Source organism: Ascaphus truei, chromosome 4 (genome assembly GCF_040206685.1).
Source record: "Ascaphus truei isolate aAscTru1 chromosome 4, aAscTru1.hap1, whole genome shotgun sequence".
In the NCBI taxonomy this organism is placed as follows: domain Eukaryota; kingdom Metazoa; phylum Chordata; class Amphibia; order Anura; family Ascaphidae; genus Ascaphus; species Ascaphus truei.
In genome coordinates this window covers 4,650,946-4,670,337 of record NC_134486.1, presented here as the reverse complement: position 1 = coordinate 4,670,337, position 19,392 = coordinate 4,650,946, and the positions used below count along the sequence as shown (strand labels likewise).

At 45.1% G+C, this 19,392-nt stretch overlaps 1 protein-coding gene across 1 annotated transcript in view; it reads left to right on the top strand.

The window, feature by feature from the left end:
* The first annotated feature begins 17,865 nt into the window (after window positions 1–17,865).
* LOC142491873 (extracellular calcium-sensing receptor-like) overlaps window positions 17,866–19,392 on the top strand; it is a 32,921-nt gene continuing 31,394 nt past the window's right edge. The window contains exon 1 of the mRNA XM_075594692.1: window positions 17,866–18,178. Within this exon, the coding sequence (XP_075450807.1) occupies window positions 17,973–18,178 (206 nt within the window). The 5' untranslated portion in view covers window positions 17,866–17,972. The remainder of the gene's footprint in view (window positions 18,179–19,392) is intronic.

Sequence of the window (19,392 nt, the reverse complement as noted above, 5' to 3'; positions counted from 1 at the left end):
AGCACGGGCAGCCAATCAGGAAAGCGGGAGTTTAAAAAAATTATTTATTTATTTTTTTTTTAAACCATTCTTGCAGGCTTGCTTCCCGAGGGCCGGACCAAATGATTTCGCGGGCCTTACACGGCCCGCGGGCCGGACGTTCCCCACCCCTGTTCTAAATGGTCACAGGGTACGGGACCTCTTGACTTATTCCATGAGGGATGGGAAGAGGAGACTACTAATACTGATACTTCTGTGCTTCAGTATGTAGTAGATCTCAGAAACTGGCTAGAAATGCTTATGGGGTTGGCACAGGCTAATCTCAGGGAGGCTCAGACAAAGCAGAAAGCTTTGTATGACCAGAATGCCCGTAGCAGGTCATTCATCCCAGGACAGCAAGTACTTGTTCTAAAGCCCACTCAGCAGAACAAATTAATGGCTGCCTGGTCTGGATCGTACACGGTTCTCAGAAAGATGAATGAGTCCAACTATGTTGTGCAGTTAGTTGGAGAGACAGGAAGACATATCACATCAATATGCTTAAAGAGTATTTTGCACCGAGTGTGGCATCAGTGCTGGCTGTTTGAAGCCCACGATGATGGTGGACCCGGCGAGCAATGCTCTGCCTGACCTCCTAGGGGAATCTAGGCAGAGGGGCACAGTATAGCAGGTTGAGATAGGGTCCTAGCTCAGTGAGCAGCAGAAGATACAGGCACAGGCTATGATATAGCAGTATAGGGTTCTGTTCATGGACAAGCCACGCAGAACACATATCACAGATCACCCAGGGATCACCTGTGATCTGAGACTTCTGCATAAACATTCCTATCGCATATCAGCAGAAGTGAAGGGCAGTATAGAGAGGGAAGTAGAGGAGATGCTGGCCCTAGGAGTAATTGTGCTGTCTCAGAGCCCTTGGGCTTGTCCGGTAGTCCTTATGCCTAAAAAGGACAAGACCAACTGGTTCAGTGTGGACTACTGGCAGCTCAATGCAGGAACGGTGTTGGATGCTTATCCCATGCCTCGCATGGACAAGCTATTAGATGAGCTTGTGGGGCAAAGTATCTGACCACCATGGATCTGAGCAAAAGGTATTGGCAGATACCACTGACCCAGGAGGCTAGGGAGAAGTCAGCATTCATTACTCCAAGTGGCATCTATGAATTTCTAGTGATGCCATTCGGGATGAAGAATGCTATCCGGCCACCATTTGCCAGAACCCAGACTCTGTGGAGCCTGGCCAGCGGATGGGCTCAGTATGCAAAGAGGCAGAGGTGCCAGGTTGGCGCATGCCCCTTTACCGACTGAAAAAAAGGTGCCCTCCCGGCTTTACAATACCGGAAAATCGGTGATTGGCTGGCAGGAGAATTCCCAAGTTCTGATAGGCTGTAGAGGTTAGTGAATGAGAACCTGAAACCCTTAAGTGGGCTTGCAGCCAATAAGGAGCGCAGATTCCAAGCGCCAAAACATCACCGGGAAATTCCAAGATGCTCTGAACTGAATTGATGTGAACCGACTTCAAGGATTTTCAGCTCAGAAAAGTTTCTAAGTCCCGCTTTTTAGAACGTAGCGGTCGCGGCTGGCATTGCATGCCAAAATCAGTTCCAAGATTTTTGTGAGTTCATACCGGTCAATGAAAAAGGCACCTACAGAGGTCATTTTTGCGAATTGCGTTTTAAGGATAGATTTCTTCGTTAGCCAAGTTCCCAGTAAGTGTGTTAACCCTGTAAATTGTGCTACATTGTGTGTATGTATCACGGGAATGTAACGGGTGCTCACCCCAAACCTGACTGGACCGCGAGGCCGAGGTGGGGATATAGGAAAACCACTGCCCTACAGCCGCGAGGGCGGGTCCGGTAAGCAGAGTGTTTTGGATAGCGTGGGTCAGGGCAGGAGAGTGTAGGATCATAGACGTACTTGCCGGAATCAGGGTCGGAGAGGTCAAGAGTAGTCGAAGTCCAATGCCAGGGTCGAGGAGAGGAGAAGGTAGAAGTCCGATGGGCGAGCCAAGGTTCGAGGGTGCCAGAAGTCAGGAGTCTGGGAACAAAGCTGGGGTCAGGTGCTGGAAAACAAGAACAGACTGCGAGGTAGCTTGTAGTAAGCATGAACAAGACTGACTATGCTCAGCAATATACCAGCGAGTGCCAATAGGAGATCCTCCAACAGGTGAGATCAGATATAGGTGGAGCGCTGATAGGCTGAGGCTGGATGCAGAGCAGGTGTGGAGGGTTCCAGGCAATCAGAGGGAGTAAGGATGAACGTGCGCATGTCTGCACTGCGTGCCGAAGTTGGGGGGAGGTGCCAGAGTAGCTGTGCAGGGATGCCAGCATGTGCAGCGGTCTGCCCCGGCGGCTTGCGCGTCCTGGGGGCAGTCTGTGTGCTGCTGCCGGTCAGGAGGGAGCAGTGATCCAGGCGCAGGGTCTGCGTGCCCCCACGACGGAGGGTGCATGTGCGCGAGGAGCGCGAGCAGAGAGAGACGCCACGAGAGGTAAGTAACGCGGCACCCTTACAGTATGTCTTTTCTTGAAATAAATTACCATTTATTTTACCTCCCTGCTTTGCTCAATCAATGATCCCTGTATAAAAAGGTGTTGATAAACCTGGTCTACTGTGACAACCATTTTTTTCTAAGTTAGATTTGCGAGGGGCCTAAAACTTGGTAAGAACTTGTTAAGGAGACGAGTGGAAAATGGCCTTCAATGCTCGCGATGTGCACTACAAGTACCTGGCAATGCTCTTTGGCCTCTGCAATGCACCTGCTGTGTTTCAAGACTTCATAAATGAAATCTTCATGGACCTGCTAGACCAACATTTAATCGTGTACCTAAATGACATCTTGATCTTCTCTAAATCTACTCAAGAACACACAGGACATGTGAAACAGGTTTTTCAAAGACTGCGGGAAAATAATATTCTCACCAAACTGGAGAAATGCCAATTTCACTAGTCTTCAACTTCCTTCCTGGAGTACATTATCTCCAACACAGAACTCACCATGGATCCCGTCAAAGCAGTCATGGACTGGCCATGCCCGTTATCTCTCAAAGTCGTCCAAAGATTTCTCAGGTTCACAAATTATTATCGGAGCATTTGAAAAATTAAAGAAAGCCTTTTCTTCTGCACCTATCCTGGTACACCCAGACTTAGAGTTGCCCTTCACGCTTGAAGTGGATGCTAATGAAGTAGGAGCTGGGGCGATACTTTCTCAGAGAAAAAACCCCCAGACTGCATCACTGTGCGTTCTTTTCCAAAAAATTCTACAGCTGAGAAAAACTACGACATGGGAAACCGTGAACTGCTCACAATTAAGATGGCTTTGGAAGAATGGAGACATCTTCTCGAAGGTACGGAGACTCCTGTCACTATCCTGACCGACCACAAGAACCTACTTTACATTGAAGGTGCGCGTCGCTTGGGGTCATGACAGGCACAGTGGTCCTTATTTTTCACCCGTTTTAATGTTATTATATCTTACCTTCCTGGGTCTAAAAACATAAAAGCTGATGAACTCTCCCGACAATTTCAGGTGGAGGACAAATCAGAGGATCGTCGTAAGACTATTCTTCCTCCAGCTTGTATTCTATCAGCCAACACTTTTGATGCCTTACCAGACATCACAAGGGCTCAAGCTCAATTTAGCATTCCAGAAGGCCTCAAACTTCAAGGAGGGACACTTGTTCACGCCACCTAACTTCCACAGGAGAGTAATGGAATGGGGTCACGCATCCAAAGCGACTGGTCATCCTGGTACGAGGAGAACGATTGACCTTTTGGAGCGTGACTTCTGGTGGCAAAGTATGCGCAAAGATATCAAGAATTTCGTTTTGACTTGTGCCACATGCGCCCAGAATAAGACGCCTAGCATTAGACCATTTTGGCTTCTTCAGCCACGTCCTATCCCAGACCATCCATGGACGCACCTTTCGATAGACTTCATCGTTGAGCTACCCAGCTCTAAAGGGATGGACACCATACTGGTGGTCATCGATCATTTTTCAAAACAGGTGCACTTCATTCCATTCAAAGGCTTGCCCAGCACTCCCAAATTGCCTGAGGTCTTCATTAAAGAGATCTTCAGACTCCATGGTACTCTGCAAGTCATATTCTCTGACCGAGGCTCACAATTAATTTCCAGATTCTGGAGAGCCTTCTGCCAAAGTCTGGGCATTTCTCGGCATTTCTCATCTGGGTATCACCCACAAACCATTAGTCAAATGGAACAGACCAATCAGTCCTTGGAAAAGTTCATTCGCTGTTTTATTTCTGATGCCCAGGACAATTGGGCGGATCTTCTCCCATGGGCATAGGTTTCACATAACAATCTATGGAACGTATCTATTCAACAAAAGCCTTTCTTCACTGAGTATGGGTTCCACCCCTCTGCTCTTCCCTCCACTGTCTCCAGATCCGGGGTTCCTGCTACTGAGGACAGAATCCAGTACCTCCAGGATTCCTGGGAAAAGATTCAGGGAATCTGAGACATGCCGTCAATATACAAAAGAGACAAGCCAATCGTCACCATCGGGAGACGCCTACTTACACTTCTGGACAAAAGGTCTGGCTGTCGACGAAGAATATTCGACTCAAGGTCTCTTATCCCAAACTGGCACCTAGGTTCATTGGATCTTTCGTCATTACAGATAAGGTCAACCCTGTTGCCTACCGGCTAAAACTGCTGACTCTTGCTCCTACTAGAATCCCTACGCTCACACACATTTTTAACTCCTCCCTCTGCTCTGGAACCTTTCCATCCTCCTTCAAACATACAATAGTCATACCATTACTCAAAAACAGCAAGCTTGACCCTACCTGTCTTTCTAACTATCAACCTGTCTCCCTCCTGCCTTTTGCCTCTAAACTCCTTGAACGTCTTGTATTCTCTCGCTTGCTCCATTTTCTCAACACCTATTCTCTCCTAGACCCTCTACAATCTGGCTTCCGCATTGCTCACTCCACGGAAACAGCCCTCACTAAAATAACTGACGACCTCCATGCTGCCAAATACAGAGGTTATTACACTCTGCTCATATTACTCGACCTCTCTGCAGCATTTGACACCGTGGACCACTCTCTACTCCTTCAAATTCTCCATACTCTTGGTATTCGGAACAAAGCTCTATCCTGGATCTCATCCTACCTCTCCCATCGTACTTTCAGTGTCTCTTCTGCTAACACCTCCTCCTCCTCTATTGATCTCTCTGTGGGGGTACCCCAGGGCTCTGTCCTGGGACCTCTTCTCTTTTCTCTGTACACACTCTCTCTAGGTGACCTAATAACATCTTTTGGGTTTAATTATCACCTCTATACTGACGACACACAAATATACTTTTCAACACCCCACCTTACACCTGCTGTACAAACCAAAGTTTCTGAATGTCTCTCTGCTATATCATCCTGGATGGCCCTCCGTCGCCTAAAACTCAACATGGCTAAAACAGAGCTCCTCATACTTCCTCCCAGACCTGGCCCTACTAACTCCTTCCACATTACTGTTGGCACTACGATCATTCATCCAGTAGCCCAAGCACGCTGCCTAGGGGTCACACTTGACTCCTCTCTCACATTCGCCCCTCACATTCAAAACATTTCTAAAACCTGTCGCTTTCTCCTCCGCAATATAACAAAGATACGCCCTTTCCTCTGTTGCTCGACTGCTAAAACTCTGACTCGGGCCCTCATTCTCTCCCGTCTTGATTACTATAACCTCTTGCTATCCGGCCTTCCTGCCTATCACCTGTCTCCCCTACAATCTATCCTAAACGCTGCTGCCAGAATAACTCTACTCTTTCCTAGATCTGTCTCAGCATCTCCCCTCATGAAATCCCTCTATTGGCTTCCGATCAAATCCCGCATCTCACACTCCATTCTTCTCCTCACTTTTAAAGCTTTACACTCTTCTGCCCCTCCTTACATCTCAGCCCTAATTTCTAGTTATGCACCATCCAGACTCTTGCGTTCTTCTCAAGGATGTCTTCTTTCTACCCCCGTTTTATCTAAAGCCCTCTCCCGACTTAAACCCTTTTCACTGACTGCCCCACACCTCTGGAATGCCCTTCCCCTCAGTACCCGACTAGCACCCTCTCTATCCACCTTTAAGACCCACCTTAAGACACACTTGCTTAAAGAAGCATACGAATAGCACTGTGGATATTCTGAACACATGATACATAAAGCTTGGCCCCCTGCAGATGCACTTACCAGAACTCCCTCCTACTGTCTCTGTACGTTCTCCCTACCTACCAATTAGACTGTAAGCTCCTCGGTGCAGGGACTCCTCTACCTTAATGTTACTTTTATGTCTAAAGCACTCATTCCCATGCTCTGTTATTTATTTGATTACCACATGTATTACTACTGTGAAGCGCTATGTACATTAATGGTGCTACAGTATATAAATAAAGACATACAATACAATAGAAATATGAAGATCCCTTCCATATTCCACATATCACTCCTTACACCCTTTTTACAGGATCCTCAATATACCATTCGGGACTAGCCCCCTCAGCCTATTCTCGAGGAGGGCCAACAGGAGTTCGAGGTGCAAGCTATTCTTGATTCATGGGTGTCAACGGGAAGACTGCAGTACCTCATCCTTTGGGGGGGTTTCGGTTCTGAGGAACGTGAGTCGATCCCTCAGGTACAGTTACACACCTCCAGACTGATTCAGGTCTTTCATCACCACAAGTACCCTTTGAAGCCATCTATGGGTATCGCCTGGATGTCTCCCCTGAAGAGTGGGGTACTGTCAGGATTGCTGCTAGTCTCCACCCCTTTGATGCATCACGCAACAGTACCTGCAGCGCACGCAGACCCCTGTCTGCGTGTGCGCGCCAACCTAAAAATACATGTTGCCATGGCACCTGCTCCTGCTGGCTACTCGCTCGCCCTATGCCGCGCTCCTCCTGCGCGTGCACGCCGCGCAGCAGCTGATTCCAAGAAAGGTATCAGCTGTCGTTCACCTGCAGCCAATCTCTCCTCCTCCTATCGGCTCATAGCATATGTCTGATATCACTCCACTGCTGCCTCCTATTGGTAACCACCTCATTTAATTACCCTGTGTATTCCTGTGCAAGTTGCTAAGCATACACTGATGTTTATGTGCTGTGTTCGCTGCTTCCTGTGTTTTGCCTGTTCTTGTGCCTTGCCTGACCTGTGTTGTATTGTATTGTATGTCTTTATTTATATAGCGCCATTAATGTACATAGCGCTTCACAGCAGTAATACACGTGGTAATCCAATAAATAACAGATAATATAAATAACAGATCATGGGAATAAATGCTTTAGACATTAAGGAAGAGGAGTCCCTGCTCCGAGGAGCTTACAGTCTAATCCCTGTTGTGATCCCTGCTCATACCTGGGCCTGTCTCTTCTGTACCCCTGGACTTCTGCATGTTTTTGGACCCCCGCACTCTCCTCTCCTTGACCACAGCTTACAGACATCAACTTCTTTTAACTCTCCAACCCCGGACCACGGCAAGTACCACGACATTCCCAAACTCTCCTACCCTGACCCGGCTACACGACTCTGACACTGCACTCCAGACCTGGTCCCGTGGTTGTAAGATGGCGGTTATACACATCCCCACCTCAGCCCCGGGGTCTAGTCCAGTTTATGGTGAGAACACGCAACAGATACTTTGTGGCATCACATCCCTCCACCCTGAGAGTCCCCTGCAATATCATGCGTGAGGCAAACCGCATATAACAATCCCGGGGGCGCCGTGACAGTGAGGGGGTAACCAGACTCACAATAAAGGTTAAGCCCGTTTGGTTATCCCTGATCCATGTTTGGGGTTTTAGAGTGTCAGCTCTTGAGCCTGACTATTGTAACAGCATTCTGTATCATTGTGCAACAATAAAAGTATGTGTTGTGTTTTTGCCTTTCCAGGAGTGCTAGAAAGCATAGATTGCTAGGCAATGAGTTTCAAGATGGGCTTTGTGGAAAAGGTATTGTCAGATTGTGTCTAGCTAGTCGGGTTCCGAAGTTACCGGTTACCCCAAAAATGTACTTGTGAATCATGTCAGATTCCCAGAAACATTGAGGCACATGGCTCATTAAAAATCCCACCTTGAAAACAGTTACGCGACTCACCACCAGGTTCCCTTGCTGGAGCACAGACCAGAAAGGTAAAATGGGGAATAGGGATGTGAAGTATCCCCAGAACAGTCCCTGGGTCCCTAGGTTAATGGGATGCCCAATATATGCCCCAGTCACCCAGAACCTGGTATTGATGTTCTGCGGGTGCTCCAACCATGCATAGGGTTGCGAGGAGAATTTAAAGTCTGAGTCTGTTTTTATAGTGTGTGGGGAATATGGCTAGTAATAATAAAAGTGCAATATCTTATTCTATTCCCCATAACCAAAAGACTCAGGAAAAGTTAAAGTATATATTTTTATTAAACAGTGTGGTTTAAAGTGTATATGCTTGTGCACGGTAAGATGAGCTTGGAATTTCAGGTCCAATGTTCTGAGCGACAATTTGGCTATCAAGTTTGGTGCCACTTAGTCTGCTCAGACATCGGAGATGAAAGCCTCAGAGGTTGCGAAGGTGTGAAAGCCATTTGGGTACCGGATTTAGGCTCAAGCAGTTCCGTCCTGGAGTGAATGGACCACCACCCACCTCTCCCAGACTGTGAGTAGCCTAAGTCAGCGGGTGGCTTCTGACTGAAATGTGGCAGATTCTGAATCCACGCTTGCCTGGCTTCACTAGACTGGCAACGCTCTGGTTGGCTGGTGTGAAATTCTCCCACGCTCGGATTGGCTGTAGTATTTAATGAATGAACTCTGAAATATTATAAGAATCCCTCAGCCAATGCGTTCTTGAGATTCTAAGCACCAAAACAGCAGCAATTACGAATGTCCAAAAAGAATCTCTAGGAGAAATAGCAGCGAGCTGGCTTCAGAAATTTCAGGTCAAGAAACTTTCTAAGTCACATCTTGTGCGCCCACGTTCTAAGAAGAGAACGTAGCAGTCGTGGCTGGGATTGCAAGCCAATTTTAGTTCCAGGACGTTTGGAGATAAGTCGCGGTCGAGCCATTTCAAGTCCTCCGGAGCTGAGATAGCGGTAGCGTCAGGAACTGCATGCGATTTGCTTTCCAGGACATTTCGGGCTAATTCCTGGTCAACACAAAGACTTTGTTTTTATCTCCATTTATGCTAGGAAAGTCTATTTTTTTGCCCAGACCCAAAATAAGTGTGTTTTTCTTCTGTATTTTGTGGTGCTTTGTGTGTATATCCATTTTAAGGGAAAAAATGTCAGTTTGTTAATCAACTTGTTTTGCTCAGTGAATGATCCCGGTAAAAAAGGTGTAAAGTGCCTGGTCTCCCGTGACCGGCGCTTCTCCTCAGTCCTAAACGTGCCCTTGTATACCTCCTGTGTGAGAGCATACTGGGTTAACAACAGGGCTTTGACATGCTTGTAGTCATAGCTGACCATGGCTGGAAAGGCCTGGAGGGTTTCCAAGGCTGCTCTGGACAATAGCAGTGACAACCACAAAACCCAGTCCCATTTTGGGCCCCGGTACTGAAGACACTGGGTCTCAAAGATTTTCAGGTACCCATCAATTTTGTCTGCCATCCATGAATTTACTGAAGCTGTGATGATCCACCCGGGCAACGGGCTGCTCCCCGAGCTCCAGTTGGGGTTGTGGGGACTGTCCACCTTGTGAAGTTGTAAGTAGCTGGAACTTCTGATCAAAATTGGCCCCCACTCCCAAAGAATTGGGAACCATAGAAATTCTGGGCATGGAGTGACCAGTAGCCACCAGGGCTACCAAGGCTGCACTCCCTGGAACCATCCCACCAACAATGTTCCTGTTGATCCCGCCACCTTACTGTCCTTGTCCTTCCACTTCCACAGGGCTGGAATGACCTCTAGCACCCTGGCAAGGCTAGTAGACGCTGCAACTGTAGATGAGGGTATATACCCCTCAGGGGAAGCTATGCTGGCTTCATGCTTCTCGATATCCTGCTCCAGCACTGCTTTGACAGACCGTCAGTATGAAATCCATAGCTCTCACACCGAGTGACAATGTTGGAACGGTCCCATGACCGGTACCGTCTTGACCGTCTGTCCATGTTCTCTGGTGGCACTAAACTAAGTGACAAAGAGAACCTGTGCCTTCTTTAGATTTGTGAAGCATGTGTACGTTACCACTTGTTTTGAGAGGTCACGATCTATGAGTTTCTCTCTATGTTAGAAGACCCCACAGGATTTTAAAACATAGGGCTCAATGATCCCACCTCTGCCACCAGTAAATAAAGCCTGTCATGGGAGACCAGGCACTTTACACCTTTTTACTGGGATCATTCAATCAGCAAAACAAGTTAGTAAACAAATTGTCATCTATTCAGTGAAATACAAAATACATAAGAACACACTTACTGGGGGTCTGGCCAAAAAAACTAGACATTTCTGGCCTAAATGGAACAGAAAATAAAATCTTTGGTTGACCAGGACTTAGCCCGAAATGTCCTGGAATGCAAATCGGCATGCAGTTCCTGATGCCACTGCTGTATCAGGTCCGGAGTACTTGAAATAGCTTGACCGCGACTTAGCTCCAAAAGTCCTGAAACTAAAATTGTTTTGCAATCCCAGCCACGACAGCAACGTTCAATTCTGAGAACTTGGTCGCAAATGTTGGGAAATTTCTGAAACCTGTTCGCTGCTATTTCTCCAAGAGCATCATTTTGGACATTCAAATTTGCTGCTGCTTTTCTGGTGCTCAGATTCTCGCGAACGGATTGGCTGAGTGATTTTTAAAGTATTTCAGAGTTCATTCATTAAATACTACAGCCAATCCGAGTGTGGGAATATTTCTACCAGCCAATCAGAGCGTTGCCAGTCTAGTGAAGCCGGGCAAGCGGAGATTCAGAATCTGAAAGGGGCATTCGCAGGTTGGCACCTCGGTCACTTGTCAGTCAGAAGCTACCCACTGACTTAGGCTCCACAGAGTCTGAGATGAGCAAATGGTGGTCCATTTACTCCAGGACATGAGTACTTGAGCCTAACTCCGGTACCCAAATGGCTTTCACACCTTGGCAACCTCTGAGGCTTTCATCTCCGATATCTGAGTAGACTTTGTGGCACCAAACTTGATAGCCAAATGGTCTCTCAGAACATTGGACCTGAAACTCCCAGCTCATCTTACCGTGCACAAGCATATACACTTTAAACCACACTGTTCAATAAAAAAATATACATTAAACTTTTCCTAAGTCTTTTGGTTATGGGGAATAGAATAAGACATTGCACTTTTATTCTATTCCCCACACACTATAAAACTGACTTAGATCTAGAAACACCTCACAACCTTAGAACCCCTATATCAGGTTCTGGGTGACTTGGGAATTTACTGGGCATCCCATTAACCTAGGGCCCCCCTGACTGTTCTGGGGATACCTCAAACCCTTATGCCCCATTTACCTTTCTGCTCTGTGCTGAAGCAGGGAAACCTGGCGGTGAGGCATATAACTATTTTCAAGAGGAGATTTTGACCAGAGCAATGTGTCTATATGTAGCCGGGAATCTGACGTGATTCCCGTATACGTTTTTGGGGTATCCAGCATGTCTGGACCCCGACTAGCTAGACATAATCTAACAAGACTTTCTCCACAAACCCCCCCTTGAAACTCATAGCCTAGCAATCTCTGCTTGCTGGCACACCTGGAAAGGCAAAAACACAAACATTCCTATATTGTTGCACAATGTTACAGAATGCATGTACAATAGTTAGGTTCAAGAGCTGACACTCTAGAACCCCAAAACATGGATCATGGATAATCAAACAGGCTTATCCTTTGTTGTGAGCCTGGTTAACCCCTCACCATCATAATTATTTTGTAATAAGACAGGTATCTCCCTATGCCCAATTTCTGTAGGTCTCTTTTCTTACACAGCATCCTCTCTTTAGCTGTCCCTCCTCCTCATAATGTTACACAGTGTGCAGATTCCATCACTAATCCCCTATGAAATCCCATTTCCCCTAATGTAGAGGGACAGAGACCCTGTAATTAGGTGAGGGCGAGCCAGTAATTACTGATCCCCTTGGTACAGTTATTCACTGGACATGTTGCATCTTTGTGATGCCCAGAGGATGTGAGAGAAGGAAACCAACCCCACTAATTATAATGTTACAGTGTCCTCTGAGTATCAGGTTCCCAGCTGCTACCTTAGATATACACACATATATATACATGGGCAATACCGAGAGGGCAAGCTCAGGTAGAGAGAGGATGGCAGTGAGTTATAGGCAGCCTGAGAACAGGCATTAAGCAGCTCAGGTAGAGAGAGGCTGGCAGTGAGTTATAGGCAGCTCACCTGGAGACAGAGCTTTGCTTTAAGCTGCCCAGATAACCAACACCTGGATAAAGGGAACACGCTGAGAATCATCTGGCTTCTGGCTTCCTGCGTCCGATAACGCAAAGGAAACAAACCTGTGTGAGTAATGCAAGTACATCCGCTGATATCTGACTTAGGGTCGTTAACTGTGTAATAACCAGACTTTAATATAATCAGATGTATTCATTCTATAACTCTGGCAATGAGTCACCCAAAGAGCTCACACTCTAATTGTAGTGCCTGATGCACAGGGAGATAAAGTGACTTGTCCAAGGTCACAATAAGCTGCCACTGGGATTGAAACCAGATGCACTCACTTCAAAGACTGTGCTATTACCATTATAACTCCTTCAGCCCATAAAAGATTGGGGCCAATATTTACTAAGTAATGTTATGCCATGAGTCGCGTTCTACCTCCGGGAGACACTTTAACACTATTCCTTTGAATAGGTGACAAGGTGTCATCTTACACCACAAGGTTACACAGTTGCATAGTTATACAGTTACACAGTTACATAGTTACATAGTTACAAAGTTACACAGTTACATAGTTATATTGTTACATAGTTACATAGTTACATAGTTAAATAGTTACAAAGTTACATAGTTGCACAGTTACATAGTTACATAGTTAAATAGTTACAAAGTTACATAGTTGCACAGTTACATAGTTACATAGTTAAATAGTTACAAAGTTACACAGTTGCACAGTTACATAGTTACATAATTACACATTTTATACTGGAAAAAAAGGAAGATATGTGTGCCCCTCAAACGTACAATAATGTTGAAGGTTTACCCTTAGGGATATGGGATGGGTGCTGAATGCAACCTTTATGCGGGGTAACGATTCCTATTGTTGACCCAATAATCTAATGCTCTGTCTCAATATAATAATGGCTATGTGACATGGACCATTTATACCTTACACAGATATGTCAAATATAAAAAGGGTATATAATGGGTAAATAATAAAAGCAATTATTGGTCATTTATAAAAAAAAATATTAATTAAGATAATGTATGAAATATTCAAAAACAAAAAATAAATAAATACAAATTAAGGTCATCAATGTATAAAACAGGGGTAATTATTATACCGTGTAAACAAAGAAAGAGGGGTACCCTCGCTCAGCTTAGAGTAAGGTAGGGGACGGTGCTCCTCTGAATCAAAGTAAGTACAATACACTATATAAAGAAAAGTAAACCCAGTGGTGGTCACTCTCTCCCCTCAGTGGGTGTATAATGACATTGCTATAAATGACTTTATTAAATTAATCATTAAAATATATACATGAATTAATCAACGACGCTGGGCTAAATCCTTCAAATTCAGGGACGAATGTTAGGATTTTATAAATCAATAAGGTTGTTATTATTTATAAATACTAAACATCCTCTGGTGCAGTGACCAATAATGAAAAATAAATGTCCCTTTAGTATATATCGGGACTTGAGATATGAAGATCTCCCACCATGATCATCCTGATGGCCAATTGGGCTCAAGATACATATATATATATATAAACCTTACTCAAATCCAAAGGTAATGCCTATATGTTGATTCATATCCCATGGATGGTATTATATATTGAACACACTGTGCATTCATGGTATCCGGTTGTAGATATAATGAAAGTAATGAGACAGATAACCTGTACCCTGTATTGTACACCAGGATGTGTAATGCAGGGAAGAGTCTGAGATATTAACAGACAACGCCTTCCTAATGTGAGTCACACTTAGGGCAGCAATAGAGGTGAACCACCCTGATGTTGATGCAGTTCTTCCAGGGTAACTCGGGGTCAATGCCCTACAGTGAGCTGGTTCAACTACAGCAGGATCAGATCCTAATTATAATGAATACAACCGTACCCTTAGCTGTATCCTAATGTTCCTGTGGAGTAAAATATGTACAATACTACTAAACCTAAATAGATAATGGTAATAAGTAGTATTCCGAATTGTAGGTCAGTAGGTATTGTATGCACAAGCTAGCCACATATAACTCCTTGGTCAGAAACTGGACACTGTGCATGATCCAAAATGATCCTGTGTATGAATAAGTGATGTAAACTCAAAGGTTATGAAGTATTGATCTAAGATATAAATGAATGTTCACTAAGGTAAGTGGTGGTTGGAGTGTAGTATAAATACTGCAATGCAATTCACTTGTGAGGTGAGAATATACACCCCTACTGGCTGCTTGACTTGACTGGAGGCTATAATAGTCAGGTATTAATAGAAAAACAGTAAGTGATGTATTATAAAGGCATGTTACTGAGCTGCTCTAGGAGTGAGAACTGTATAATAGAGCACTGGTTGTAGTTACTCGAAACGACCTAACCACAAGGTGAATAGGTTAATATCTCTAACCCTCCCTGCTGGTAGTGTTCTAACACCCTGTGTCTAATGCTCAGCTTGCCTGGAAGCCACTGTGCTGAGTCTTCTACAGACGTGACAGGGAAGCGCTAGCGGGTTGAATTGCATAGAAACGCTCGTAAGTAGAGTTCCCTGCGTGTGCGTGTGAATGTACTGATTGCCGCCAACGTGTGCGTTTCGCGTGAGGACACGCTTTCTCAAGGCATTTGGGGGGGGGGGGGAGTCCCAGTCACTGCCTGGGGACTTTTTTTTAGCTACATCTGGTATGAGTTAACCCTTAAGGTGCCTGTCCCTGCTTACATATTGTGCAATGCTATTCCTAATCAGTCTGAAGTTTCAACAAAATTACATTTTCTTTAATACTGATATTATACCTTATATCTCTCGGTTTATGTGTTTTCACCAGTCTAGAAAAGTAATTATTGACCATGTTGAAAAATGTGTCAACATGATGCCCTTTCGAGTGGGCAGGATAAAACTTAGACCTTACCTTAAAAGGAGTATGTTTACAAACCAAACCCTGGTTGGTAGTATCAGCAATTTCTGCCCCACATTTCTTATCATCTAGCGTCGGAAGAGCTTCGCCGTCAATCTTAACAAAATGTCTCTGTAGGGTCATATTTCTCACAAATTTGTGAAGGTCTGTGTAAAGCTGGGATCCACCTGGGCCACTAGACCTTGAGAAATTTAGACCCTTATTTAATACTATTTTCTGGTCTTCTGTCAGAATCACTGTGGATAGGTTAAAGATTCCTTTATCTATGGGGATCCTAGATCCACACTTGAATCCCTTCTCTTTGATCCTTGATCCTCCCCTCGTTCCTCGTCTCGTAACGTTCTTTTGGTTTTCCCTACAGGGCTGTCTTTTATCTCTATTTTCTTCTCTTTCTTCTTCTCTATTGTTGGAGAAAATCTGTTCCTCAGTAATTCTAAAAAACGGGAGCCCGAGGGGGACTCAATAACTGGATTTTTACTATGTATTTCCTTTTGGCCTCTTTCTTCTCTTTTTGATCCAGATTTATTATTAGAGGGTTGGGATTTTTGACTTTGGTCTCTACTCTTATCAGGATGTCACTTTTCCTATTCTCAGATGGATGGTGGCCATATCTTTGTTCACCTCTTCCATCTTTAGATCTATTCTGATAGCTATCCTGCTGTCCATGATTGGACCATCCACGGTGTCTTGGGGGCCCCCTCTGTCCGGATCCTCTGTTTCCGGACGTATGGGGGCCTCTTTTGGCATCGTGGTGTGGGATATACACCTTGTCTACCACTCTCCCTCTCTCCCCATTCTTAGCCCAGTCTCTCTGTTTCCCATTAGCATAATTTGCTTTGTCTCTTAGAAATGTATTATGCTTGATTTTAACAATTTCATCTCCTGTATTCTCCAATTTGGCTAATAACTCGCATTCAATCTTGGAGCAGTCTTTATATTGATCTTTATTTTTCTATGCTGATGTGTGCCCTCTGACTCCTTTTCCATTCATGTTACAATATGTTGTATCTCATTTACGTACCTCTAATTGGGGCTTTTTCTCTTTCAGAATTTGATCACAAATGTATTATGTATTTTGTATTATTATGTATTTTAAATATGTTGCTGTTTCTTTTATTCATTGGATACCAATGTCTGTGGATGGCTGTGGGGCAATCTCTTGCAATCTCACTGATTGGTGCGGTAATTTGAAACCTGAGCCATTAACTGTGGGATGCTGGGTATATATATGCGTGCACTTCCCCAGCTGTCTGCATTCCCTGAAGAAGTAACTTTCAGTTACGAAACGCGTTGGAAGATATTGCTCCCCAATCTTATCCAGACCCTGGTGCTGTGTCAAGCCAAGCCAAGCACTCGGTTTCCCTCCCTGCCCCCCTCACTATCACCCGCTGCTCTACGTGTCTGACGCTGCCCTGGACTTTCCTCCATACTTCGGGGGGGAGGAGAATCCCATCACGTCATCGGCAGGCGCACCACAGAGCAGAGCGACGCACTGGTAGTGCTCCAAGTTGGCGTGTGGGACTCACGGAGGTTTCTGTACTCCGCAACGGGACTATTCACCGGATTTACCACCTGGCAACACTCGGACGAGCGAAGTGTGTCATAAGGCCCCACGGAGGTTTCTCTACTGGCCGAGTACGGATGTGTTCCTGCTGCCTGAACTGCCTCCATTGAAGAGCTGTACAACGCTCCAGTTGATTCACTGTGTGGTAACCCCACTAACCAATTGCTTGTTTTATTCTCAATTAATGTACGCAGAACCATTAACTTTTTAGTAAAACAAAATATTTTTACTTTACTTCACTATGTGCGTTGTGCGCCTTGTTTTTGTATCGTTTCTCTAGTAGCAGGGGTGTCGAGCCACCCCTTCATGAAGGCTGCAGACGCATCATAGTGACCTCCATTACAAGGTTTAATCACTCCATATTGTGTCATTGTCAGCACTTGTTTGATGTGGGACTATGTTCTAGTTGTGCACTGATTATCTTTCTTTCCACACACATAAAAATCCAGGCTACACCTCAGCCTCCCACTCAACGCGTTTCACGCTATGGAACAGCGCTTCGTCTTGACTCCAAGGGAGGCTGAGGTGTAGCCTGGGTTTCTATGTGTGTGTTATGAAATAAAGCCAGTTCTCTTACACACCGGAAGTTGCCTGGATTTTTGCCGCTCGCAGTAGCGCCGGATTCTCCTTCACTCCAGTGTACCCAGCATGTACCTTGGTCTTGTTGGTGATTGCCCCAGATTTGTTTTAGAATACTCTTCAGCACTAAATAAATGGGTAAAGTAGCTTCAGTCCAAGTTTTCCCCCTTTCATAGAATTAAACAAACCCTTTTCCCTCCTGTACAGAAGCAAAACGTGAGAGTGTTGTACTGAGGAAGTCAGGGGAGATACAGGGTCTCTGCTCTGAAATGTATTTCTCTGCTGCAGCTTCTGGGATACGTCTGTGCTCATGCAGGTTACAGAGAGGTTATTTCTGTAATTAATGCCACTAGTTTCACTTGATAGGTGACAGTTTGGCAGAAACATGTATACGTGTTGTGTGTTGGAGTAGAGTCAGCAATTTATCTTCAAATTATCATCAGGAGGGAAATAATAATAATAATAATAATAATAATAATAATAATGTTCTTCTTCTACTAGCTGGTTCTAGTAAAACGTGCTGCTTCTGCCCTGGTCACTGACCCATCCTACTGTCCTGCACTGGAAGGACCACTGTGTGCAGGAATAGTGTGATCCTAACTGAAATGGCCCAACACCAGTCTCCATGAGGAGGTTCCTTCAGCTTCTGATGCTGCTCTCCTCCCTGGGCGAGGGGCATCCACAGCAGGGCTGCCGGCTCCAGGGCATGAATATGGAGTCCTTCTCCCATCCTGGGGATGTCCTCATTGGGGGGGTGTTTGTTGTACACCTCGGCTTTGACAGCCCACAGCTGTCCTTCCAGGAACCGCCTCAGCCAGTCTCATGTAAGAGGTGAGTGCATGGGGCTGCATGGGGGTAATGTCATTTAATTATCCAAAAGAAATTGTCTGGATATAACGTATAATTATCTGAAATGCAAATACATAGAACCTGCGTGTCACGGGAGACCAGGTTCTTCAACACCTTTTTATAACCGGGATCATTTGATTGAGCAAAACAAGATGGTAATATAAATGGTAATTTATTTCTCGTAAAAGACAGACACACACAGTTACACAATTCAAGGTTAACACACTTACTGGGAAAGGGGCTAAGGAATAAATCCATTTTCGGATCGAAATTCCTTAAGATGACCTTTTTAAAGCACTTTCCAATGACCGGTAGATACTCGCAAAAGTCCTGGAAATGTTTTGATCATGCAATGCCAGCCGCGACCGCTACGTTCTAAAAAGCGGGACTTTGAAACTTTTCTGACTTGAAAATCTTTGATGCCGGCTCGCGTCTATTCAGTTCTGAGAATCTTTTAATTTGCCGCTGTTGGTTTGGTGCTTGGAATCTGCGCTCCTGATTGGCTGCAAGCTCTCTTAAGGCATTCAGGCTTTCATTCACTAACCTGAACAGCTAATCGGAGCGTTGGAATTCTCCTGCCAGCCAATCACCGATTGGCCGGTATTGTAAAAGCCAAACGGGCACCTTTTCTCATTCTGCAAAAGGGGCATGCGCCAACCTGGCACCTCTGCCTCTTTGCATACTGTGGCCGCCTGTCAAGACTTATACACAAATTAATACCGGGATTATGCACTGAGCACACAAGTTGAGTAAAATAAATTGTAATATATTTCTTTTCAGACAGACACACAAATCTTCACAATATACACTTAATAAAACACTTACTGGGATGGGGAACGAAAACAAATGTCTTTGGAACGAAACAAAGTCTCTGGGCACCCCTGCATGCATGCAAGTGGGTGCGCACAATTATCCGTGTAGCAGTTCCTGGCTAGGGGCGCAACTTGCCAGCCCTATATCTTAGCCAACAGGAAAAAGTGTGTTCAGTCCTTACATGGTTCGTTCAGGAACCCTTAGCTCTAACGAATTCTAGAAGAGGGGGATGATCCTTAGTTACAATATTATTAACCCCTCAGACTCCGGAACCGCTGACGCTGAAACGTGGTCAAATCGTTGTTGAATAAGGTGAATCAAGGTATTAGAGCTGGTGTCTTAGAGCAGACCCCATGTTTTAGGTCCAAATGGTAGAGTGCAAT